Source organism: Apodemus sylvaticus, chromosome 13, assembly GCF_947179515.1.
Source record: "Apodemus sylvaticus chromosome 13, mApoSyl1.1, whole genome shotgun sequence".
NCBI classification, from domain to species: Eukaryota; Metazoa; Chordata; class Mammalia; order Rodentia; family Muridae; genus Apodemus; species Apodemus sylvaticus.
The window spans coordinates 88,820,588-88,842,698 of NC_067484.1; the positions used below are offsets into that span (position 1 = coordinate 88,820,588).

The 22,111-nt window shown below is 41.2% G+C and overlaps 1 protein-coding gene across 1 annotated transcript in view; it reads left to right on the top strand.

Moving 5' to 3' along the window:
- Cdh2 (cadherin 2) overlaps positions 1-22,111 on the top strand; it is a 220,878-nt gene that overhangs the window by 180,693 nt on the left and 18,074 nt on the right. The window contains exons 10-14 of the mRNA XM_052155816.1: positions 1,691-1,944; positions 3,683-3,825; positions 6,467-6,700; positions 7,205-7,438; positions 9,322-9,461. Coding sequence (XP_052011776.1) covers positions 1,691-1,944; positions 3,683-3,825; positions 6,467-6,700; positions 7,205-7,438; positions 9,322-9,461 — 1,005 coding nt within the window. The remainder of the gene's footprint in view (positions 1-1,690; positions 1,945-3,682; positions 3,826-6,466; positions 6,701-7,204; positions 7,439-9,321; positions 9,462-22,111) is intronic.

The window sequence follows — 22,111 nt, forward strand, 5'->3', positions numbered from 1 at the left end:
CAGGCCCAAAGAGAAAGCTCTTCAATAGTAACAAACACTCTGCTGTAAAAGCCATTCGTGGGACCATCCCTGCCACCTAGAAACACGTGAGCCCACCTGGCTGCCCTAGGGAGAAGCCTCACAGAAAGTTCTCCTTTCCAGGAATTACGGTCTGTGTTTACACAAGGACAAGAAACCTCCTGGACACATGACAAATAGTACACCACGGGGCCAGCCCAGAACTAAGTTTTCTGTGTTTGCATCTCAGCTCAGCCCTGCAAAGCTGTGTGGCTGTCCCCACTCACACAGCCGTGGTCGAAGGAGGATTTGAGTACAGCCTCCGAGTGTTTGTGCATTTGTGAAGGGCAAATGAGGTTGATACGCACGATGTAGGTCTCAAACTGCACGGACATCACTAATATAAGAAAATGTACATAAGGGGCACTCCAGTCATTCAACATATACAGCTTCTTTCCCGTCTCATTTAAAGTGAGACGGGCATGCAGAATTGAGTCCTAGAATAAGAGAAAACTGCAGTGGATTTGATGATTTGGAGATATCTGAGGTAGGATGCTGCTCTGCTTTGTGCTAATTCCGTAGCTTCCTCGTGAGCTTCAGCTCATTCTTAGATTACCAGCAGCAGCAGCAGCAGCAAGGGAACACCCTCTGACCTTCCCTGTTTCTATCAAACACGCTGGATTTCCATTACTCTGTGACCAAGGAAAATTCAGAGTGAAATTCCTACAGAGTTCCAGTGACAGAGGATTCAGTGAGACTCTAGCAGTTAATATGCACCTAAAGGGTTATTTGTACATTGCATTAATCATTTAGAGTGTTCTCTTGTGAGGGTTTTACAACTCTACAAAATATTCACAATTATGATGGAAGACAGCCAGATATTTTAGTTTCCTAAGTAAGGAGGAAAAAAAAGCTACCTATAAAACACTTGTTTTAAGAGGAGCCTGTGTCAACGCACTTCCTCCGCAATGTGTGTTTTAATTTATGAAAGATACTTTTTATTTACACTGAATGGTTGGTTGGGTGTTTTGGAGGTGGGGAGGTGTGAATGCTTAGACACACACGTGGGATGTTAGAGGACAACATGTGAGAGTCTGCGGTTTCTATCATGTTTCTGGGGTGTGAAGTCAGGCCACTCAGGCTTGGTGGTCAGCACGCCTGCCTGATGAGTCATCTCACCAGTGCTGAGAGACACTTAAACTGCATTAGGATTTAGCCTCATTTAAAAACATGGTATACTAATTTTTAATTATATAGTATTTTTAACTATATAGTATTGTTTTTTTCTAAGTCACTGCTGACCAGCAAGTTTTCTTACCATGAAAGGTAGTCATTCCCCAGTGTGTGAGACTATAAATCCTGTGTTCTCACCTGACCTCAGATTATTTACTAGTTTTGATTTTCAGTGCTGATTTTTTTTAAAAATCAAGTTTCTACAGCCGTCTAAATGAATGGCTCCAGGCAACAATCACACGCAGTTTTGGAGGAACATGAATCTCTCTGTCAGGGTGTGTTTCAGTGAGACTGTCCTGTATGCTTTCCAGAAATGACAGAAGAAATTCTTGCTAACTGAAGGGTCAAAAAGCTAATGTTTTGGAAACGAGACTCAGGGACAGATGAACAGCAGAACGAAATATTCTTACTTCTACAAAAAAAAAAAAAACAAAAAACGGTTTCCATTTTTCTTTTTCAGCCAATTGACTTTGAAACGAATAGGATGTTTGTCCTCACCGTTGCTGCAGAAAACCAAGTGCCATTAGCTAAGGGGATTCAGCACCCACCTCAATCGACAGCAACTGTGTCTGTGACAGTTATTGATGTCAATGAAAACCCTTATTTTGCCCCAAATCCTAAAATCATTCGCCAAGAGGAAGGCCTCCACGCAGGGACCATGCTGACCACGCTCACTGCTCAGGACCCCGATCGATATATGCAACAGAATATCAGGTAGGAAACACTGCTGTGGTGTCCTAATTAGATTCTGTTCTGTGCCCTGTGTGGAAATTATTAAATTTACCTTCTAAGAAACACCTGTTACAACCAAAAGTAATTATTAGAAGATACAGTTAGTTTATTGCTTCTTATTTTTGAATATAATTCACTCTAGGATAATTAATACAATGTTTATTTACTCTAGGAATTTCATGCATAGATTCAGATTCACCCCAGTCCCTCCCTTCCACTTCTCCCAGTTTCCCCTACTGCATGTTCTTCTGGCCTTCGTGTACTCTGTTTTATAGCCACTGGGACCAGTTTGCTCTGTCTGTATGTGCACGGGTATAGCATGGCCACCCACTGGAGCATGAGTAACCTAACTGGAGCTGTATTCCTAAAGAAAACTCAGGATTGAACTCTAGCATTCCCATGTCTTACAGAAAATATCTTGTATTTTCTGAGGTTAAAAAGAATACTGTTTTACAAAATTAGACTTCTTTAGTCCTTCAACATGCATGTATTCTGAAATTATTTTAAATTCTCTGGTATATTTCCTTCTTAGGACATCCATGATTTTACTAGGTTAAAATATATAAGACTGCATTTATTCATATGTGAGTAGAAGGAAAAACTGTCTTTTTCATTAAAAATATCAATTATTTAGCCTATAATTTTGAATCAAACACATTAAAAAAAGCAACACGGTAAATTAACAGGGAAGCTTCAGGAATTTACAAGCTATTTCTTCTCCACACATCCAGACCAAGATGAGAACACATTCTAGACCAAAGCAGGCCAATGAAAGTATGTTCACCACATACCTGTGAAACAAACCTATAAGATGTGTATGGATGGACGTCCAGCCTCAGAGAAACCTAATCTATCCTGAGTGACTGGCAGGGCCGACTCCATCCAACTGTTCTCTGTCGTAGCTGAAGATCATTTTAAAAATCAATTCATAATTTGGCTTAAGTGTTTTCAGAATGGCTGCGAACAGATGACTACTCTGAGTCCCCAGTTCTCCATACATGGGAATCAGGATAGTTAAATGGCTAATTAATAGGAGCATTAAAAATCCTGTAGAACTTCACCTCTCAAAATATACCATAGCATGTCCAATCTATGTGTTATTTATCTGAGTTTTACCACTTCAGCTCACATTTTTAAAAGGAGTTCAAAGAAGTGAACCTGCTATTACAGATGAAAGCCTGTGGGACTCTTTGAAGAGCACAAGTCTGAGGCTTGGCCTGCGTGGGGGATCCCGGTAGGAATGGGATTTTATGGCATCTCCCTGGTGAGGCTGTCTCTCCCATAAGGTGGTGAAGCATTAGGAGTGGTTTGTGTTCCTGATTCCTTAAGTTTCTGTATGACAGGGTTCTGATTTAGAGACTATACTTGAGCCGTATTGTCAGTACCCACGTTATGAATTGAAGTAGGCAAGAGTCTGAACTGGGATCAGCCAAATCTCCCTCAGCTCACCACAGTGAGACCCTATATTGTGTCTTAGCCTGAAAGCTCTGCAGACTTCCCTGTGCTTTTGATTCATCAGGGCCTTTGCATACCTCCTAAAATCACTGCCATGGACATACAGTTCTACCTTAAATTTCCACGTCTGGCCATCACCTAAAAAGGCATGTAAATCAGTGAGGGTGTTGCCTCTTTGTAACTAAACCTGTAAAACTTACATAGGCTTTATTTGTTAAGTTTCTTATGAAAAAAATATTTGAGCCTCTGCACTTTCATTTTGCAGATACACAAAACTGTCTGATCCTGCCAACTGGCTGAAAATAGATCCTGTGAATGGGCAGATCACTACTATTGCTGTTTTGGATAGAGAATCGCCAAATGTAAAAAACAACATCTATAATGCTACCTTCCTTGCTTCTGACAATGGTATGTAATCAGATAGATTTGCTGTATTGTCCTGTGTGTTAAAGGGAGCAGTGCCTTTTGTACTGATGTAGGAATTAAGACTTTCTGCAGTGCTAAATTACATAGAAAGCAGACCTCTACTCTCTAAAAGCTCTGAAATTTTGTTTCGTCTTGAAGTCCCAAATTTTTCTTCATGTTTCCTACCAGCTTTCTATAAAGTGCTTCTCTGCCATCTCCAAAACATGTTCTATGTGTACGTATGGCTTCTTTAGTGGGGTGGCATTGAGGTCATGGGCCTTCTTGTTCCCCTGTCCTGACATACAGACACAGATGCCCTGTGAGCTATAGGTGAAGCCTATCTGCAGGGTTCCCAGAATGTGTTGGGTTTTTTTTTTTTTTAATATACTCTTAATGTGTTTCTTTCTCTGTGCTTTTTCTCTGACGAATTCCCGTAATGTGCTAGAAAACTTATTTTTGTCCATATGCAGACGTGACTATAAGAACTTTGTGAAAGCGTTGGTTTGGAAACATATATTTTGATACTTTTTCTTTTCCAATGTGACTCTGCTGGGTTAGAGTTGGTTGAAATACCTAAGTATCTTCTCTTAAATATCTAAAATAAGAAGAACATACAGAAATACAAAATGAGAGATTTGCTAGCTCTCACATACGTCCAAGCCTCCTGCTCTTCTGTAGAACGGGCTGGCCTCAAACTCAAGAGACCCGTCCACCTGCCTCTGCCTCCCAAGTGCCAGGATAGAAGGCATGCACCACCACCTAGCAGTCCAGTTCTTTCTGTGGGGTTCATAATACAGTTTCAACTCTATTTACTTTGTGTTATTTTTGTGAAACAAACGTATAATGGTATTAATAGCCAATTTCCACTACCTTGAGTTAGAATTGTCCAAATAAAGCTTTTAAAGCAGTACTTGGCACAAGCTAATATTCACAGAAATATTTCTGTCATTGTGAATAGTTTCAAAATGGAATCAGAACCATATTTTTAAATGTTACATAGCATTAGGCTATGCGTGTATTTTCTTGTTGAAACAATACAAGCTTCAAATGGGTGGTCAAGATGTGCAGTTTTAAAAACATTGTGGTGACTGAGACCCACTTGCATGAACAACTATGAAAAAATGTGCTCGGCCCCAGAGGAGTGCAGTATTTTGTGTCCTTTGTAATATAAGACCTCTATGCAGCCTCTTAGTGTTGGACATCTACAGGATCTGCTTCTGCTGCAGGGGTAGTAAAGAGAGTTCCTGGCTGTATGCAAACTCCTCTTTCCTCCCTTTGCTGGAACTTAAAGTTCCATTGTGTAAACTCAAAGAGTCATAAAGTGACATGGGTGCGTGTTGGTTTAGGTACAACCGGGCTTTTCTCTTACCAAGATGGATTGCTTCTAATTGAAGGAATATTTGAGATGCAAGAAGTGAGCCCTTTGGGGCAGTAAAGCTCCCTGGATGGACTTGACTAATTTCAATGCTGAAGAGGGAACTTCTTGGGACCAGCGAGCTCTTAGTCTCTGTGCCCCAGTTTCCTTGTTGATAAATGGCTTCACTGATGCCTGCTTTGTAATGTTATTCCGAGTTAGTCAAGCAATCTTAAAGCGATAGTAGATATAAAGACTCCTCAAGCTGTCAAGCATCATAGTGTTGATCTGGAGAGAAACAAGAAGAGTGGATCTTGAGGGAGAGGCGGGGCAGAACTCTTCCTGCCACTGCTCCTGCCCTCTGGTCCATTGCCTTTCCTGAATTTCTCCCACCTGCTCGTCAGGACTGTGGACCTGCCTGATTTCATCACCTCCAGCTATGCCACTACACTATCTGGGATTCAGCATATATAACTGTTTATAAAATGCATATAAATACAAATGATATGTATGTAAATGCACATACTTAAACTTCTTAGGTGTGTGTATATATTATAATATGGCCAGACTAAAGGGTCACATGAGCTGGGAGAGATAACATTTTCAGGGTTGATGGGTACAGGTTTAAGGTCAGGCGGAATGTTTGTGTACAGTTTTTTATATTCTACAGTGTGCAAAACAGCCCGTGGCCATAGCAGTTTGCAGAGACTGGGGCCCCTCACCTGTTTAAATCTTCTTTATCGGAATTGTGTGAATTCATGTACAAAGAGCCTTCCCATCCTTTCTTGTATATGTAGTTGGCTCATCAATGAAACGTGTTTTTCCCTCCAGGGTATGTGTTTCCAAGATGCCTATGGTCTTCTATTTCTTGCTTGTAAATAGTTGTAATGGTTACTGCTGGATTTGAACTCTCCTCCATACATTCACATGTCCTGTTGCTCCATTCAGAGGCTAGGTTCATATTCTCATGAGCCCCTGTGCTTCTTTGATATTCTCCACAGTTGCTAGGGGAGCGGGCTATTGGTGAGCATAGAGTGATGGGCAGCTAGGGCAGAGGAGACATGCGGAGATCATGCTCAGCTCCCACAGGATGGCCCCGGCAGCTCAGTACCTCCTCAGGAGAGAAGGAAGCTGAGAGCTTGCTCTGAAAACCATCCACTCAGCTGCTGTGACAGTGAGCATTTCCCGAGAGATAAAGTGATAGGGACAGGAGGCTTCAAACAATATCACCACGTTCGTGGATCAGCTAAGAAACTGTTGCCCTCAGCTATGGCTTTTGTCTCCTTTTAGGAATCCCTCCTATGAGTGGAACAGGAACACTGCAAATCTATTTACTTGATATCAATGACAACGCCCCTCAGGTGTTACCTCAAGAGGCCGAGACTTGTGAAACTCCAGAACCCAATTCAATTAACATCACAGCACTTGATTATGACATAGACCCAAATGCAGGGCCGTTTGCATTTGATCTTCCGTTATCTCCAGTGACTATTAAAAGAAACTGGACCATCACGCGGCTTAATGGTAAGAGCAGATTAATTATTTGAATGCATGTGTAGTGCAGTAGTTCTGAGCCCTGTTTTGAGAAATTAATTGTATATACTTTATAATCTCATGAAACATATTATGAATGCTATATAATTTATGTACTATATATTATATTATGTATTATATTTATATATTATTTTATAATTTATTATAAATTTATGTTATATACTTATATATTATGCCATATATTATATATTTCTATATTATATATTTGTATATCAATATTTATATTATATATTATTATATAATTTATATATTATAAGTACTATATAGTATTATAAATACTATATAAGGTGTAAGTGAGATATTAAGAATACTTGAAATCTAAAACAGCTTTTCACTGTACAGCACAATTGTGATTTGTTTAATGGGTTACAGTTATGAAATACATTCTGGCAAATAGTAGAGTATCTTTTTTTCCTAAATCTTCTTAAGTGTTGACTGTCAGACTTTTTCCCTTTTTCTCCCTTTGCTGTGTAGGTGATTTTGCTCAGCTCAATTTAAAGATAAAATTTTTGGAAGCTGGTATCTATGAAGTTCCCATCATTATCACAGATTCAGGGAATCCCCCCAAGTCCAACATTTCCATCCTGCGTGTGAAAGTTTGCCAATGTGACTCCAATGGAGACTGCACGGACGTAGACCGGATCGTGGGCGCGGGGCTTGGCACGGGCGCCATCATTGCTATCCTTCTCTGTATCATCATCCTGCTGAGTGAGTACTTTGTCCCAGAGGGTGTGGTTCTTTCTACTTCTAGGATGGTCATTGAGGAGCCCTCGCAAATTAACTGAGCAAGTCCTTCGAATGGCTGAGCAGCATCCTGTCAATCATACCTGGGCAGCCAGGGTCGCTTTAGCATAAGAACAATAGTGACCGTCCGGGCACATTGGCTGCAAGCCCTCAGTTGTGTTCCCGTGCCTTCCCAACCATTGTCTGTGCTGATTGCTGGGCTCACACGGAGCCCACTCCACAGAAAAGTGTTGAGCAGTCCCAAGTCTGAGCTCTCACCTTCTGACTTGAGCATGAATTTATGGCACATAGCTGATGATTTAGGAAAATAAGAGTATTGCTTTCCTCTGCTTCCCTGCATATAAAGTGCAGTTAGCAACGTGCTCCAGTCATGCAAGGATCAGGGTATTTGTTTCTGAGAGACTGCACAAAATAGTGAGAGATTGTACTCCGCACAGAGCACATTTGATAATGGGAATGATTATACAGCTCAATAAATTGTCTGTCTTTAGCACAAGTGCAGATTAAGGAATTTCTTCTTTTTAAGATACTTTGCAGTCTTTGGTTCAGTGGAATGCAAAGAATTAACCACCAGAAAGTACTTTAGGAACCACTTCTAAGCATGCAGGTTAAAAAGAATGAATTGCCCAGGCCGAGTGTTTTATTGTGGAATAGCAGCAGGACCAGTTTATTGTGTGATCACGCTATGCACCAATCACTTTCTTGAAAATGTTGGCCATTTCTTTTATGTTTTCTCCATTTACAAGTGTTCTGGTAATTTAGAATTCTGTCCCTTTATTCCAAGCAATTACTATAGAAGCCTGAGCATTTTTTACTTCCTGTGTGGAGACTGCTTTGACTATAATTTGAAACCTGCACGCTATACTAATAATCCACTTGCTAGATTTAGCCCTGAACAATGGCAAATGAGATCATGTATCTGGCTTTTAAAGGAAGATATTTACTTTTATGACCAATAATAAAAATGTGCTCAAATAGGAGTCATTAAATCTTTTTGTTTCAGCATATAAACTGATACCCTCAGATTTTAGGCAGAATTTATTCCTAGATATGGGCTCAAGCATGCAGTTCACTTTCAACCAGAATGTGCCCTACATGCCAGCCTCATCAAGACAGACTTAGGGATGATAGATTCAGCCATGACAAAGTGACACAGGCATTGTGAAGGAAAATGAATTGGCACTGATTTTAACGTCAACTTGGGAGAATTTATGGCGGCAGACCTGGCACTGGGTGGGAAAGATGAAAGCCTAATATTATTTCAGTGCACAAACTAACCCCCATGCCTTCATGGTCGCAGTGAGGTAGGGAAGAAAATGCAGAACAGCATGACAGACAGACAAACACCAGCCTCTGGGAGTCAAAAAGCAACCAGGGATCCAATTACACACTCAGCTCTCATTCCCTTCCCTGACCATCTGAGCGAACACTTGCTTCCCAGGGGAAGTGCCTTTCTCTGGAATTTGGGAGTATAGTGCTGACTGACTGGTGCCACAGTTTAGCTCAGCACTGTTTCCTGTCTTTGGAGTTTATGAAGCATTCTGTCAGGGTATCGATCCTCTAACAAGCCAAGATGAAGACAGAAGCCATATAGTCACTCCTGTAGATCATGCTTCACAGGACAAAGGGGTTTGCTCAGCATCTCTGTGGCACTTTGGAGAGTAGAGCCCAGGTCTTCTTCACTCTGTGCTCTAGCTAGGGATCGCTAAGGCCCACACTCAGTACCCAAGGGAATCGTGTATCATGGTCCTTTCATTTGCTTAAATCGAGAATACAGAAATTTGAGGCTCTGGAAGTCTGGCTTTCAGAATGAAGAGCATTGAGCTTTTCTCCTCCTCCCCATCCAGTCCTTGTTCTCATGTTTGTGGTGTGGATGAAACGCCGGGATAAAGAGCGCCAAGCCAAGCAGCTGTTAATTGACCCGGAAGATGACGTCAGAGATAATATATTGAAATATGATGAGGAAGGTGGAGGAGAAGAAGACCAGGTGAGTGGTGTTTTAAATCTTTAAGCATATGTGTTATGAAAACCATCACATTTTCTGCCATTTATATCATATTATCTATCATGTTTATTATATATTATATATCATATATAAGAAGTTGGTATATTCTTCCCATAAAGTTACACATTTTTTTTATTGTTCCCAAAATACCAGTTATAGTTGTATTTATTTTATATTAACATCATTGATTCTGGAAGCATTGAACCTATTTCACTTAAATTTGTATTGTTTACTTTGGCCTTCCCCCCCACCCCCCGCTGGATAATTAAAATATAAGTATGATTAATTTTTATGTTAGGCTTTAGATATACAAGGGTGGTATAAAAAGCACTAAGTCTGCTTATTTTGCAGATACTTCTCAGGTAAATTTAATATTCCAGGCATGATTTAAATCTCTGGCAACATAAAACAGTGTAGAGCTAGCAAGTATTTGTCTCTAAGAGTCTTAACTCACAGTTAGAGGCCACATCTAGTCTATTTCTCTATGGTATATGTCTTTGTGCCTAGCTTACAATAGTTGCTCAATAGGTGACAGAATTCTCTTCTTGTTATTAAATAATATTTGCTTCTGTGTGCCATCTACATAGAAAGCTGTATGTACCGAGAGTAAGAATAGCAATACATGGAAATCATTGGTGGTTATCCTCAGACTCAACCTCCTAGACGACCTAAGAACAATTTAAGAGTTTCATACTGCATGCCTGGCATTGGCCACATATATCAAATATCTCTCTAAAATCTTTGAAACTTTCCGTTCCTATGAGAACACCCCACTTTTGATAACTGCAAAATGAGCTCCACTTAGATTCCAGGTAGTTTTCTACCAAGGTCACAGGATTTGAATCTGGGTCTGCCTGGTGTCACAGCCCACATTCAGCCATCTATATGTATAGTTCATCTTGAAATGATGAGGAATGTGAGGAACTGTTCTCAAGAAGTCACAACAGATTTATCATCAATACATTTTCATTGACCTTTCTCATTCACATTTGAGAATTGCTGTGAGCCCATACCTGCAGGTTGCAATATTGATTTACCAAGGCTGAACTCTCATTTAGGAGAGAGGCATGTTTAAAATGTCTTAAAAACTTGACTCAAGTGTGTAAAGTTGTTTTGAATACTACTAATTAAAGAGGCTCTGTAAATATACCCCAGGGTTTCTCACTTGTATAAATGTATTTAGGTTTTAAAATTCACGTGAGACTTAATTCTTAATTAATCTACCTTTTCACTTACTGATCACATCTGGCTTTCATTGTTGCACTTTTCATCTCAAGGCTTATCAGTGTGTGTGTGTGTGTGTGTGTGTTTGGGGTGCTTGGGTGCATATGGTACATGTGTGTGGGTGCACACATGAAAGAGGCCATTGAGGAGGGTGTCAAGGAAATATGTTCCTCTGTTGTTCTCTGCTGTACTGCTTTGACACAGGGTCTCACATTGGACCAAAGCCCTGTTTCAGAAAGGCCAGCTAGCCAGTGAGCTTCCTGGAGTTACCTGGCCCCCAGTGCTGAAGTTCTATGCCTGGCTTTTTATGTTGAGTGCCAGAGATTTGAACTTGGTGCTCGCTCATTCTTGCATAGCAAGTGTTCTTAACTGAGCCATGTCTCCAGCCCCTGTTCATCCCTTTGGAAGTGTCTACCTAAAACCACCTCACAACGCTTCAGTAGAAAAATAATAATTAATAATAATTGATAGTTGTTTCATAAAACTGGAGGTTCAGGGGCAGGATTCAATATCCCCAGCATGGTAGCATATAAACCAGGGACTCATTCAGCTGTCTGAATCTGTCCCCCCATTTATACGAATTCCTTCGAGAAGTTGCTTCAGTATCTCTTGTAGTTCCTTTAGGAAAGATCTCTTCTTTTGTTGGCTTCATCTGTTTAGGTTGGTGTTTCAGATGCAATAGTGAGATCTGCCTGCTGCTGAGGAGGAGTGAAGAAGACACAGCAGAAAGGCCCTGGCCTGTGTGAATCTAACACGCTAAGATCCAGTTCCCCATTGAGCAAGGTCTCATCACTGCCGGAGTCGATTAGGCAAGCAGTCACCCCCAAGGAGAAGTGTCATTCTCTGTGGGCTGGGGAGTAAAACGATGGCTGACAAATCCAAACAAAACCTAAATAAGACGTTTAGCATGATGCTCATATGTGCCTTTGGGGTTCATAAGGCATTCTGTAAAACCTTGAAAATTTCACCACAAATCTTTAGTGTCCTCCTTTCGAGAACTCTGGAGTTTCCTGGCTGGCACAAACTCATGTCTGTGAATGTCTTGTTTTTCTATCTGTTACCTCACTATCCTGAGAACTTTTCTTGATCTCTAGAGTTGCTGTGTTTGCCTTGCTTTTTAATAGGCATCTTATCTCTGCTTTCACACCAGTTTTTAGCAGCTGTTAAACCTGTATTCCCTCTTTGCTCCCAGTTCTGCAGTGCTGCATGCTCTGTTCAGTGAACCCTTCTGTATTCTAAGTAGAGCCTATAGGAAGGCCTTGGTGGTAGGGGCAAGCGCTCTAAGCCTGCAAATCCTCTCATGGCCCCTGATGTCTCCCTCTAAGGTCGGTGATTTGTGCTGATGCTTTCATTTCATGGCGGTTTCATTGCATTTATCATCCTCTTACTTGGGAGTGGGAGATAACGGTGGCTCTGGGTGGCCTGTCACAGAGGCTTGCCTCTTCCTGCTCTCGTGGAGACAGGCTCCCCTTTGTTCTCAGCATACAGCTTCTATGGCTCTGACCTGTTCACATAGCTGACTTGTTCTTGATGTTAGAATGTGAATACTGGTCTCAAACTTTTGAGGATCCTGTGGAGAAGAGGAGGCTCCCTATAGATTTAAGAGTGTACCTACCCCCCATATTGATCCCTCCAGCATCCTAGAAACCCCTTCTGCCTCTACCAAGCCAAATGATGGCCACAAAAAAAAATTCCAGCAGATTTTTATAAATTACTGTTATGATAAATTAACAATACCTAATTTTACCTTGTAAAAACAAAGCACCATTAGATACTGTCTGCCCTGTAAGACCCACCCATATAGTGTAAAGGTGGTTCATTTTACCATTGATAAATAGAGTTCAGTGTTAGGAGACATCTGAGCATTATTTATCCATTCTGCTTCACTGGAAAATTATAAATGTTTCCAGGTTTGTGTGTTTGTTTGTTTGCTTGTTTGTTTGTTTGTTTGTTTGTTTGACATGGGGTCTCACATGTAGCTTGAGCTAACCTGAAATTCTCTATGTAGACCAGGCTGGCCTCAAGTTCACAGTTCTGAGTGCTGCTGTTAAAGGTCTGTACCACCATACCTAGCCTCCATTTGAGTATTCCTAGTAAACCACCAGTGAACATTCTTAGGCATGTGTTAGGCGTGTGTCTTCTGTGTACATGCGTGACTTGAGCACACTCATTCCTTTTCCTGAAGTGGCTGTGCATGACTGTGTTGTTTACATCTCACTCCCCACAGTATGAATGCTAGTTCCCAACATCCTCCATGCCTTTAGTTCCTTGACTTCTATAGTCTTAAGCCTCAGCCCTCTGGTAAGATGGGTCTTGTTATGATTTAGTTGGGTTATCCCTGCTGGCTTACCAACCAGTTGTATCTTCATTTATAAAGCTTTGATTCAACTTGCCTTTCTTCTTTCTACAATGTTGTCTTCTCCTTATTGAGCTGACAGAACATGTGATAGACACGAGCTTTTGGTCAGATAAGTACACTGAAGATCTCATCTCATAGCCTGCTCTCCAGATTCTCCTAATGATGTCTATGATGAGCAGATGTTTTACTTTAATATTAACCAGTCTGTCATTACTCCTGTTGTGATTAAGCTTTTATATTCCATTTAGAGACCATATCTGCCATGATAATGAACCCTACACCCACAAACAGCTTGTATGACTTTATAGACCTTTCGCATGTGACCTGTCATACTCCTGAGCCCTACGAAACATTTTGCCAATCACACTTATGACCCATCTATGCTTGGTTTTCTATGGGATATAAGATGTGGATTAGGATGTTCTGTATTCATCTTCCGTTAGCTTAAATGAGAAGCAATCTTGCTTGGTTTGTAGTAGATGATTATGTATGCGTAGTTCTGAGGTTTGATGCCCCCTACTTATGCTTATTCGACTGCTTATTGTTTGTCATCATAACATTACCATGCCACTTAAATTAGTGTTATCTTCTAATGTCTTGCTATATGATAAAATCCAAACAAGTGTTAGCATGTGTTTATTAGGAGGAAGTCATGAACAGGCCACGGCCTACCTGTCACATGAAGGTCGTAAGACAACAAGCAGGAATCCGTTCTCTCCTCCACATGGGACTCTGGGATCAAATCCAGGCCATCGGGTTCATTGGCAAGCCCCTTCACCCCTAAGCCATCTCCATAGCCCTCTTTCAAAATATTCTTGATGGATTCTTGTCATCATTGTCTCTGTCCTTAAGAAAAAGAGGAATAATTTATGGTCATGTATTGTTTTTTTATTTGCCTTGTATTTAATTCAAAGGCTTCCTTTTGTAGCCAGATGTTCTTTCTTTACATCTAAAAGCCATGCTCCTCAGTGACTGAGAAGCCCGGCTTTGTTGAACTGTAGCATTCTCTCTTTTCTACAACTCTACCATGGTTCTTGTTAAGAATTCTTTTCTTCAAAGCTTGGAATGGACTAGGAGTCTGGAGCTGGGGCCTTGATACATCTGGACAAGTGTTAACTGTTTTTTAACATAGTAAGTAGCATTTTAAGGAGCATGTTTGCTGCTAGAGGTATGATTGGGGACTGTTCTGAAAGGATAGAAAATAATACAGCCTAACTCTAATGACCGAAGTCAGAAGTTTAAAATGCTATCTCGCCTTGTTAGAAACTAGGTAAAAGGTCACATTCCAGAGCCCACCCTTTGTTTAGACCTAGCTGAAAGGCCTTGAATAGGTGATCCAGGCCCCACTAGGTAACCGGAAATGGGCTAAGCTTATCTTGCTTCTGTAAACTGCTTAGGCCATTACCCCTATACAGGAGTTCATGCAGCTATAGATATTCAAGAAAATAGAAAACTAATTGGTCCACCGATCGTGGGCTCCAATAATTTAAACTGATTGGCCTAAAAACTATGAAGTGGTACAAATCAATTGGCTCGCATTTCGAGGGCTCTCCATGCTAAGAAATGATTGGTTTGTGATTCTTGGGCTTTGTTGTAATCTTATAAAAGCTGTAGCAATTGGCTCGAATTTCGAGGGCATGCTAAGAAATGATTGGTTTGTGATTGGAGGGCTTTGTTGTAAACTCATAAAAGCTGTCACAATTCGGCACTCGTGGTCCACAATCCCCTAGCCCTGTGTGGTACATGCTGTGGAACCCAGAATTCTGGAATAAAGAAACCCTCATGTTATTGCATCGAGACAGTTTCTTGCGAGTGATTTGGGTGTCGCCTTCCGGGGCGTGGGGTGCTGGGGCACCCTCGATTTTTGGGGTCTTACAGTTCCTCTGTAAGTGGGCACGGCTTGTGATACTTGGGTATATATGTGTTATGTTTGATGTCACAGACAGGTAGTGTCAAAGACTCCTTCTGCTGTTCTGTTACTTCAGCAAGAAATGACCAGTTTATACCTGTTCACCTTTTGTGTCGGAGAGATCCTTTGAGCTAAAGAGAGAGACTACAACTGTCCTCTACAGAGTAGGTGTGGCTCACATTTAGCCTACAGCTGGATTACCCAGGTTATAGCTGCTCCAGCCAAAACAAAGCAGCCTTCTTCCTGGCAGCTAGAAGATTGGGAAGAAATCTAAGCAAAGTAACCCCTTCACAAGGGCAGGTCTTATCTCCCTAGATTAGCATCTCTATCTGTTGAATTTCTGTGCCAGGGTTCCTGATTTCTTTAACAAATAAGGGAAGTGTAAGGGAGGGGGGGGGAGGTGTGAGGCAGCTGAGTCCTGTGCCTTTTATCCTTATCTGGAAAAGAGTAGACATTGATGGGAGCTTGTAGATACTCTGCCCCTTTGAGGACCTTGTGGTCAAGGCCAGAGTGGACCTTATTTGAATTTTGACCGGCCTGCTATCTCGTTCTGCCTAGGGCTATTGACTGGTGGATTGACCCTTTTAGCAGACTGTCTGGTCCTTTTTCTGGGGTGAGTCTCCTTTTTCCCTGGCTCACTGCTATCACCAGCCTGGCTTTGCTGGTTATCAAGGCATATTTAATTACCCTCATTAGTACAAGTCCTTCAGTCCCCCTTTGGCCAGCAGCGCTGGCTGCAAATCCTGTATCATTTTCAATGATCTCTGTGTCTAGTTCTTCTGTATCAACCTCTCTAATAAAATCAGGGAGAATGTACAGTACAGGGCATTTCTCACTTTCCCTGGGACCTTCCCCTATGAACCCCTGGGTAGGAAACAGAAGCTTGCGGCTCTTTAAGGCCTAGACTCTTTTGTGATAATTCTTCCATTAAAGCTAGGCCATGTGTGTATCCATGTAGTATATAAGCTACGGTTACGACGGGTGTTAAACATGAACTGGGCGGTTTGCTACTATGACCTTCCTCATTAGACGCCCAGGTTTGTCAGGCAGAGCAGACATTCACTGCTGGAAAGGAGCAAAGCAGGATGAAATGTCCATTTGTGGACTAGAAGACAAAATATTTAGCTGTCTTATACCATCCTCTTGTTCACTCAGGCCACCAATAGATTGCCCTGCCCTGCACCCTGCAGAGGCATTCATCTCTGGGCTGCCCCGTCCCTGCCTTGGAATACAGAAATCTACAATGTCCTCTGCTCTCAATTTTAAAAGGCTGAAGCTCTCACTCATGGCCACAGTGCTGGCAGGGGATCTTAGTCTTCAAGAAGACATGCCGATGGCGATAGAGGAGATCAGTAAATGATTATGGTCATCAGAACACAAGATCGTAGGGGTAACCTCAGTGAGCAGCGTAGACTGAACTGACCCAGGGCAGGGCAGGGCAGGGCAGGGGGCCTGGTAAAAGCTGAGGATTTCACAGTAGTTTCATAATGACTGGGCCCCAGGCTCTCCCTGCTCTCTGTATTCCTGGTCTACCATACACTCTCACCTATTGCTCTGTTCTTCTGTCTTACATAAGCATCAGGGATTAGCAAATGTCTGAGTCTTCACTTTCCATGACAGAAGACTGTATGTGAGTTCCTAGATTTTAGAGACAACTTGGGAGCTAGCTGGGTTTTGTTTGCTTTGTTGGCATAAGTTAGATGGACCATTTTTTATTTGTTTATTTTAATGTGATAATTTTATTAACCTTTCTAAATTTCTTTCTACATATTTTGGTTGTGTTTGTTCTTCCATCTTCTCCCATCTCCTCCCAGATCTACCCCTCTTCCTCCGTACACTCTACCAACTTTAGGCCTTCATAGATTTGTTTGTTTGTATATTTGTTTGCTTTAAATGTCCCAACAAGTTCCAATTTTCCCTGCCTACATATATTTGGACATAAGACCACCCACTGGAGATGGTCACCCTATCAGGGTCCACATCCTTGAAAACAAAATGATGCATCCCACCCCAAGACCCCACCAGTGTCCATCACTCCTTGATTATGGGTGGAGGATTCCTTTCCAGTTCTATACTTGCACGTTGACTGGGTTGATCTTGACCAAAGCTGCTGTGTCCTGTCATGTCCAGAAGACTCAGAACTTCTGGCTCCTAACCATCATCCCTCCTCTCCTCTTCAGTGTTTCCTAGGGGGGGGTGTGTGTGTGTGTGTGTGTGTGTGTGTGTGTGTGTGTGTGTGTGTGTGTGTGTGGTTATAGAGGTCCCATTTGTGACTGAGCACAGTGAGATTGTTCTTAGAAAACTGCTAGTACCAACAAACTCCGATGGTTTGAGGGACACATCAGAAAGCTCTATTCTTTACCAAGTAAAGCATCTATTTATTCCCTGAGCTCATGGCTGTGTTTTACTGACTTTGAAGAACTGAGAAACATGGAAGGAAGGAAACACATAAAATTTGTGTTTCCTGATCGTTTGTGAAAATGGGACAATTTAGAAATGCTCACTTTCTACGAGTGACAATCACAGGAAACTAGGCATTTCTCTCTAAGCAAGATGATCATGTTCTAGTAAGTTTTCCTTGTTATCTTTTGTGCCAAACTCGCTTTATTAGCTCATATTATTAGCCTGTACTTTTTGGATAATTATCTCTGAGGACCGACCCTGATTACATTATATGCTAATTACTGAGCTTTCGATGAACAAAAAGCAGATTTCTATGAGAAGGCTTTATTATGTTCTGAGTGCAAAGGACAGCTTTCAGTAGTGCCAGTTTTAAAAGACAGAAAGCCCATCAATGTATTTTACCAGATTTATTATTGAAAGTAAGTTAGCTTCTGTCATAGACAGGATGACTTCCCCACCTGAACCCTAGTTGAAATGTATTTCTTGCTTCCTTAAGAGTACCTTAGTGTGAGCATATGTGAAGAGGATTAGGCATTTGTTTCACTCCTCATGGACCCAGTGTGCTCACAGAACCACCATTTTCTACATGTGCCTTCCAAGGCCATCCTAACCACATATACATGCAGTCACTGGTGCCATTAACATTGAAGAATGACTTACATTTGACTAAAGTCCTACAAATGGAAACTCATCACATATGTTCCCAAGTCCCTGGGAAGATTCTTTGGGCCACATGTGTGGGATGAATAAATGGATTTAGTAAAATCAGCTGGCCTCCCCTCAAAGCAGGTTAGGTATTTGTGTGTGGAAGATCATTGTGTGTGGAAGATCAACTGCTTGGACAGTTTTGACCCCTCAGTCTGCACACATCTGGCCTATTAGACATGGTGTGGGGATTTGCATTCCTGGGCATATATGAGACAAAGTACAGTGCTCATACAGATGAAAAGAGCATTATATGCAAGGGACACTGTGAACCTAGAGGCCAGTTTTCCTTGTGGGGGAAAGTGTTGGTCCTCTTTGTCAGGCCAGAATTTGCTGAACATGACCCAATCAGAGTCGTGATGAGCTTTCTTTAGTAGTTCATGTCTCAAGAACCAAGGTGATCCAGAACCCAGCTTGAATTGTACCAATAGAACATGTTAAACACAGCTAATAACTTTTATTTCACCACAGGAAATTCTGATGTTTGATTTTATAAACAATAGTCATTATTGCATACCTGATCTCAGTCCCTCACTGTGCCTGGCTTGCCTGCCTATGAAGTGGACAGTAGTGTTTCAGTTTCAGACCTGTGAGAGTTGCAAGTTCCTGTTCTTCTTCACCGTGCTGGATATCAGACACAGCAATGTTTTCTTTAGTGTGCCTGTGTATGATGATCAGCAAGGCTAGTGACTCAGCTGTAATATACTCCAGAAATCCTGGTAGTTATTTTCTAAAGCAGGCCAGGGGTGAGATCCAATTAAATGGTTAAGTATGACTTGCAAAATTGAGTACATATACAAAGTTAAAATCAAGGGACTCAGTCCATCCAGCCAAATTACTAAAAAAACACAAAGTCTAAATATACAATTTGGACAAGAATTAAAATCTGGCATCCAGGCATGCTGCCTAGACATAGGAATGAGGCACAGATACAAGAAAACCCTTGAAGCCCATCCAGGCCCTCTATCTGCTTGTGCCAGGGGGGTCTCTGTGGGCAACCAGGCCCGACCATCTGACTGAACTAGAGTATTATTTAACCATTCTGTATTTGATCCCTTGAAACCATTCTTTTACAAAATCTTTCTGCTTCATAAGCAAACTACCAGATGGCAGAATCTGGCCGCGGCTGTGAAGACCACTTTTTGCATCTTTATTGCTGGCAAAGTTGACTCTCTTAATGAGGCTCCAAGTCCTTCAGCCATGCATGCCCACCTGCAAGTGCTAGCACATGGTAGTTATTTTAAGAGCAAAACTGAATTCACAGGAGGAGAGTTTTGTCAGAGATGAGATCGACACATTGTTAGCCCCTTTCATCGTGTTGTTCTCAACACACTGGTGTCCAGGTACACGTTGCTGAGCTAGGGAAAGTGTGAGATACAGGATGGTGTGAATCCATCTACACCTGCTTGTTGACTATCTTTAGTGTGTGTGTAATTTACATATATTTCCTTTCTTTCTGATCTTCTCATGTCATGGGAATGAACATGAAATTTTATATAATGAGTTTAACTATTCTTTTTTTTTCCCTGACTAATCATAAGCGTGCAATTTTAGACTTAATTGAAAGGAAATATATTGCTATCTCAGTAATAGAAAATAATAAGAATTTGAATGCAAGATATGTGTCATCACTGTTCTGCAAAGAAAGAAGTGGAGGAAAGAGGAAGAAGATGGATGAATACTGTATGATGCTAAAATGTTAAAATGGCCAGCTCCACCCTGTGCCTTTTAGGAGCACAAGCAAGAAACAAGTCCTCACCACCTCACCCCCACTTACATCTTGTACCCACTACAACAGCAACAGAGTATAGCTTGTGTACCCAGCCATCCTAAAATTCTTATGGCCTGGCCCTTTATAGTCATTTTAATGACTCATAAAACTTACTGTAGATCTATGGTCAATTTTTTTTCTGCCTGTCTGCCCCTTCCTTCTTTACTTCTTTCCTTCCTTCCTTTCTTTTCTTTTTCTTTTTAGAACATTTGAATTCTGAATATTAAGTTCTATCCAGAAATTATGTGTTTATAATCAATTTAAGTCACATATTTATACTATAATGGTGACAACATCTAAACAAAAGCACCTGATGTCAGAATCCAGTCTTGTAAAGTCAAATACTAGGTTCCTCTCTTGAAATGGCTTCATGAGTAAATTCATCGTGAAACTAGAACAGTCTTCCTTGAGATAGCCCAAGATAACATAAAGGAGGGAGGGTTTCCATTCTGTTTCACCAGATCCTCAGCAGATGCCACTCTTTCTTCAACTGTTTATCTTTCTCCACAGTCCAACAGTAGGTTACTTTGATCTTAATCTGAGTGGTGACATTATTGATTTTTTTTTTTTTGTCAGAAGTTGCAGGCTGGGGTGAACATATGGAAGAGAAGACAGTTTTAGTGGCAGCACTTAACCTCTCAAAACAAGGCTTACAGGGGAAGAAGTGATTTATGTCTGTACACTTATGACCAAATTACCGAGGAAGAATGAGAGATTCCATGTGTCATAGTTTAGTTCCCCTTTGCTCTGAAGATACACCATGACCAAGAAAACTCTTATAAAGGGAAATATTTGAGACTGCTTACAATTTCAGAGGGTTAGTCCATTATCATCATGGCAGGAAGCATGGAAACAAGCTGGCAGACATGGTGCTGGAGAAGGAGCTGAGAGTTCTACATCTTGATCTACATGGAGCCAGAAGGAGACTGACGATTCTATACTGGGTGGAGCCTAAGCATTGGACCTTAAAGTCCACTCCCCTCAGTGAGACACTTCCACTATTAAAGCCCCACCCAGTCCAATAAGTCCTTACTTCCTAATAGTGTCACTTCCCAGGAGCCAAGCATATTCAAACCACCACACCAGGCATTTGTAGAAAAATTCATTTTTCAAAGTTCAGAAATATCTTTGCAAAAGTCATTAGACTGAAAGACAGATGTGGGACAGATACCCAGCCTGTCATGCTAGGACTTCAGCGGTAGAGTGAAAAAGATCATGATTTCAAGGCCAGTGTCAGAAACAAATTAAGACCAGTGTGGTGCTAGATGAGACCCAATCTCATGCATGAATGCGTACATACATACATACATACATACATGCTCTATGAAGCTAATAACTATGACTGTGATTCATGAGAAAGTATTTATTGAGTTCAGTTGAAATAAGTTGTCTATTTGATTTACTTTCTCCCAAAAATATGCCAAATTTTACTAATTGAGGACACTTGGTGATAAAATTTCACTGAAGTCAGTTTCTATAACAAAACCAGGATCAGTACTTTTAAACAAGGACATGTCAGCTCATTAGATGTTGGCACTGGTTTTCCTCTGTAGATGGCAACCATCTTGTTTTGCTATGGAAGACAGGCTGGGTGTGATGCACATAAAGATTGCATGGATATTTGACTGGCAGGTTAGCAGTTGCTTGGTGATGTTGTAACACCGTATCGAGGTGGTTTTGATTATTTTAATGCTGGGAGCTGAGGGGACGGAAGGATGCACACTTATTCATTCTCCCTTTCCTTTCCACATTGGTCTGAAGATTTCTTCACCCATGCGACGGTCAGCTTCTTTTCAATTTGGTTATCTCTGTTTTTCACTTTGACATTTACTCTATTTCTCATGGTCGCTTAGTTCTAAAACAAACTATTCGATTTGTCTGTCTGGCTGGCCAACCTGACGCTACTTTGTTTGACTGTCCATCCTGAAGCCATTTTGTGCGTCTGGCCATTCTGAAGTTACTTTGTCTATCTGTCCAGCCATCCTTTGTCTTTGCTCAATAAAAAAGACACTTTTCCAGTGGTAGCAGACCTGGCCTACGGTAGGTCAAAACCCTCCACTGATCAAATGGCCTGATTATTTCATGGACTTAGGACAGTGGTTCTCAACCTTCCTAATGGTACAACCCTTTCAAAATAATTTTTGTTATTACTTCATAACTGTCATTTTGCTACTTTTATGAATCCTAATGTAAACATTGTACATGAAGTGTGCATGCGGAGGCCAGAGATAAACATTCTGTGGTTCTCTAGATCGTTCTCT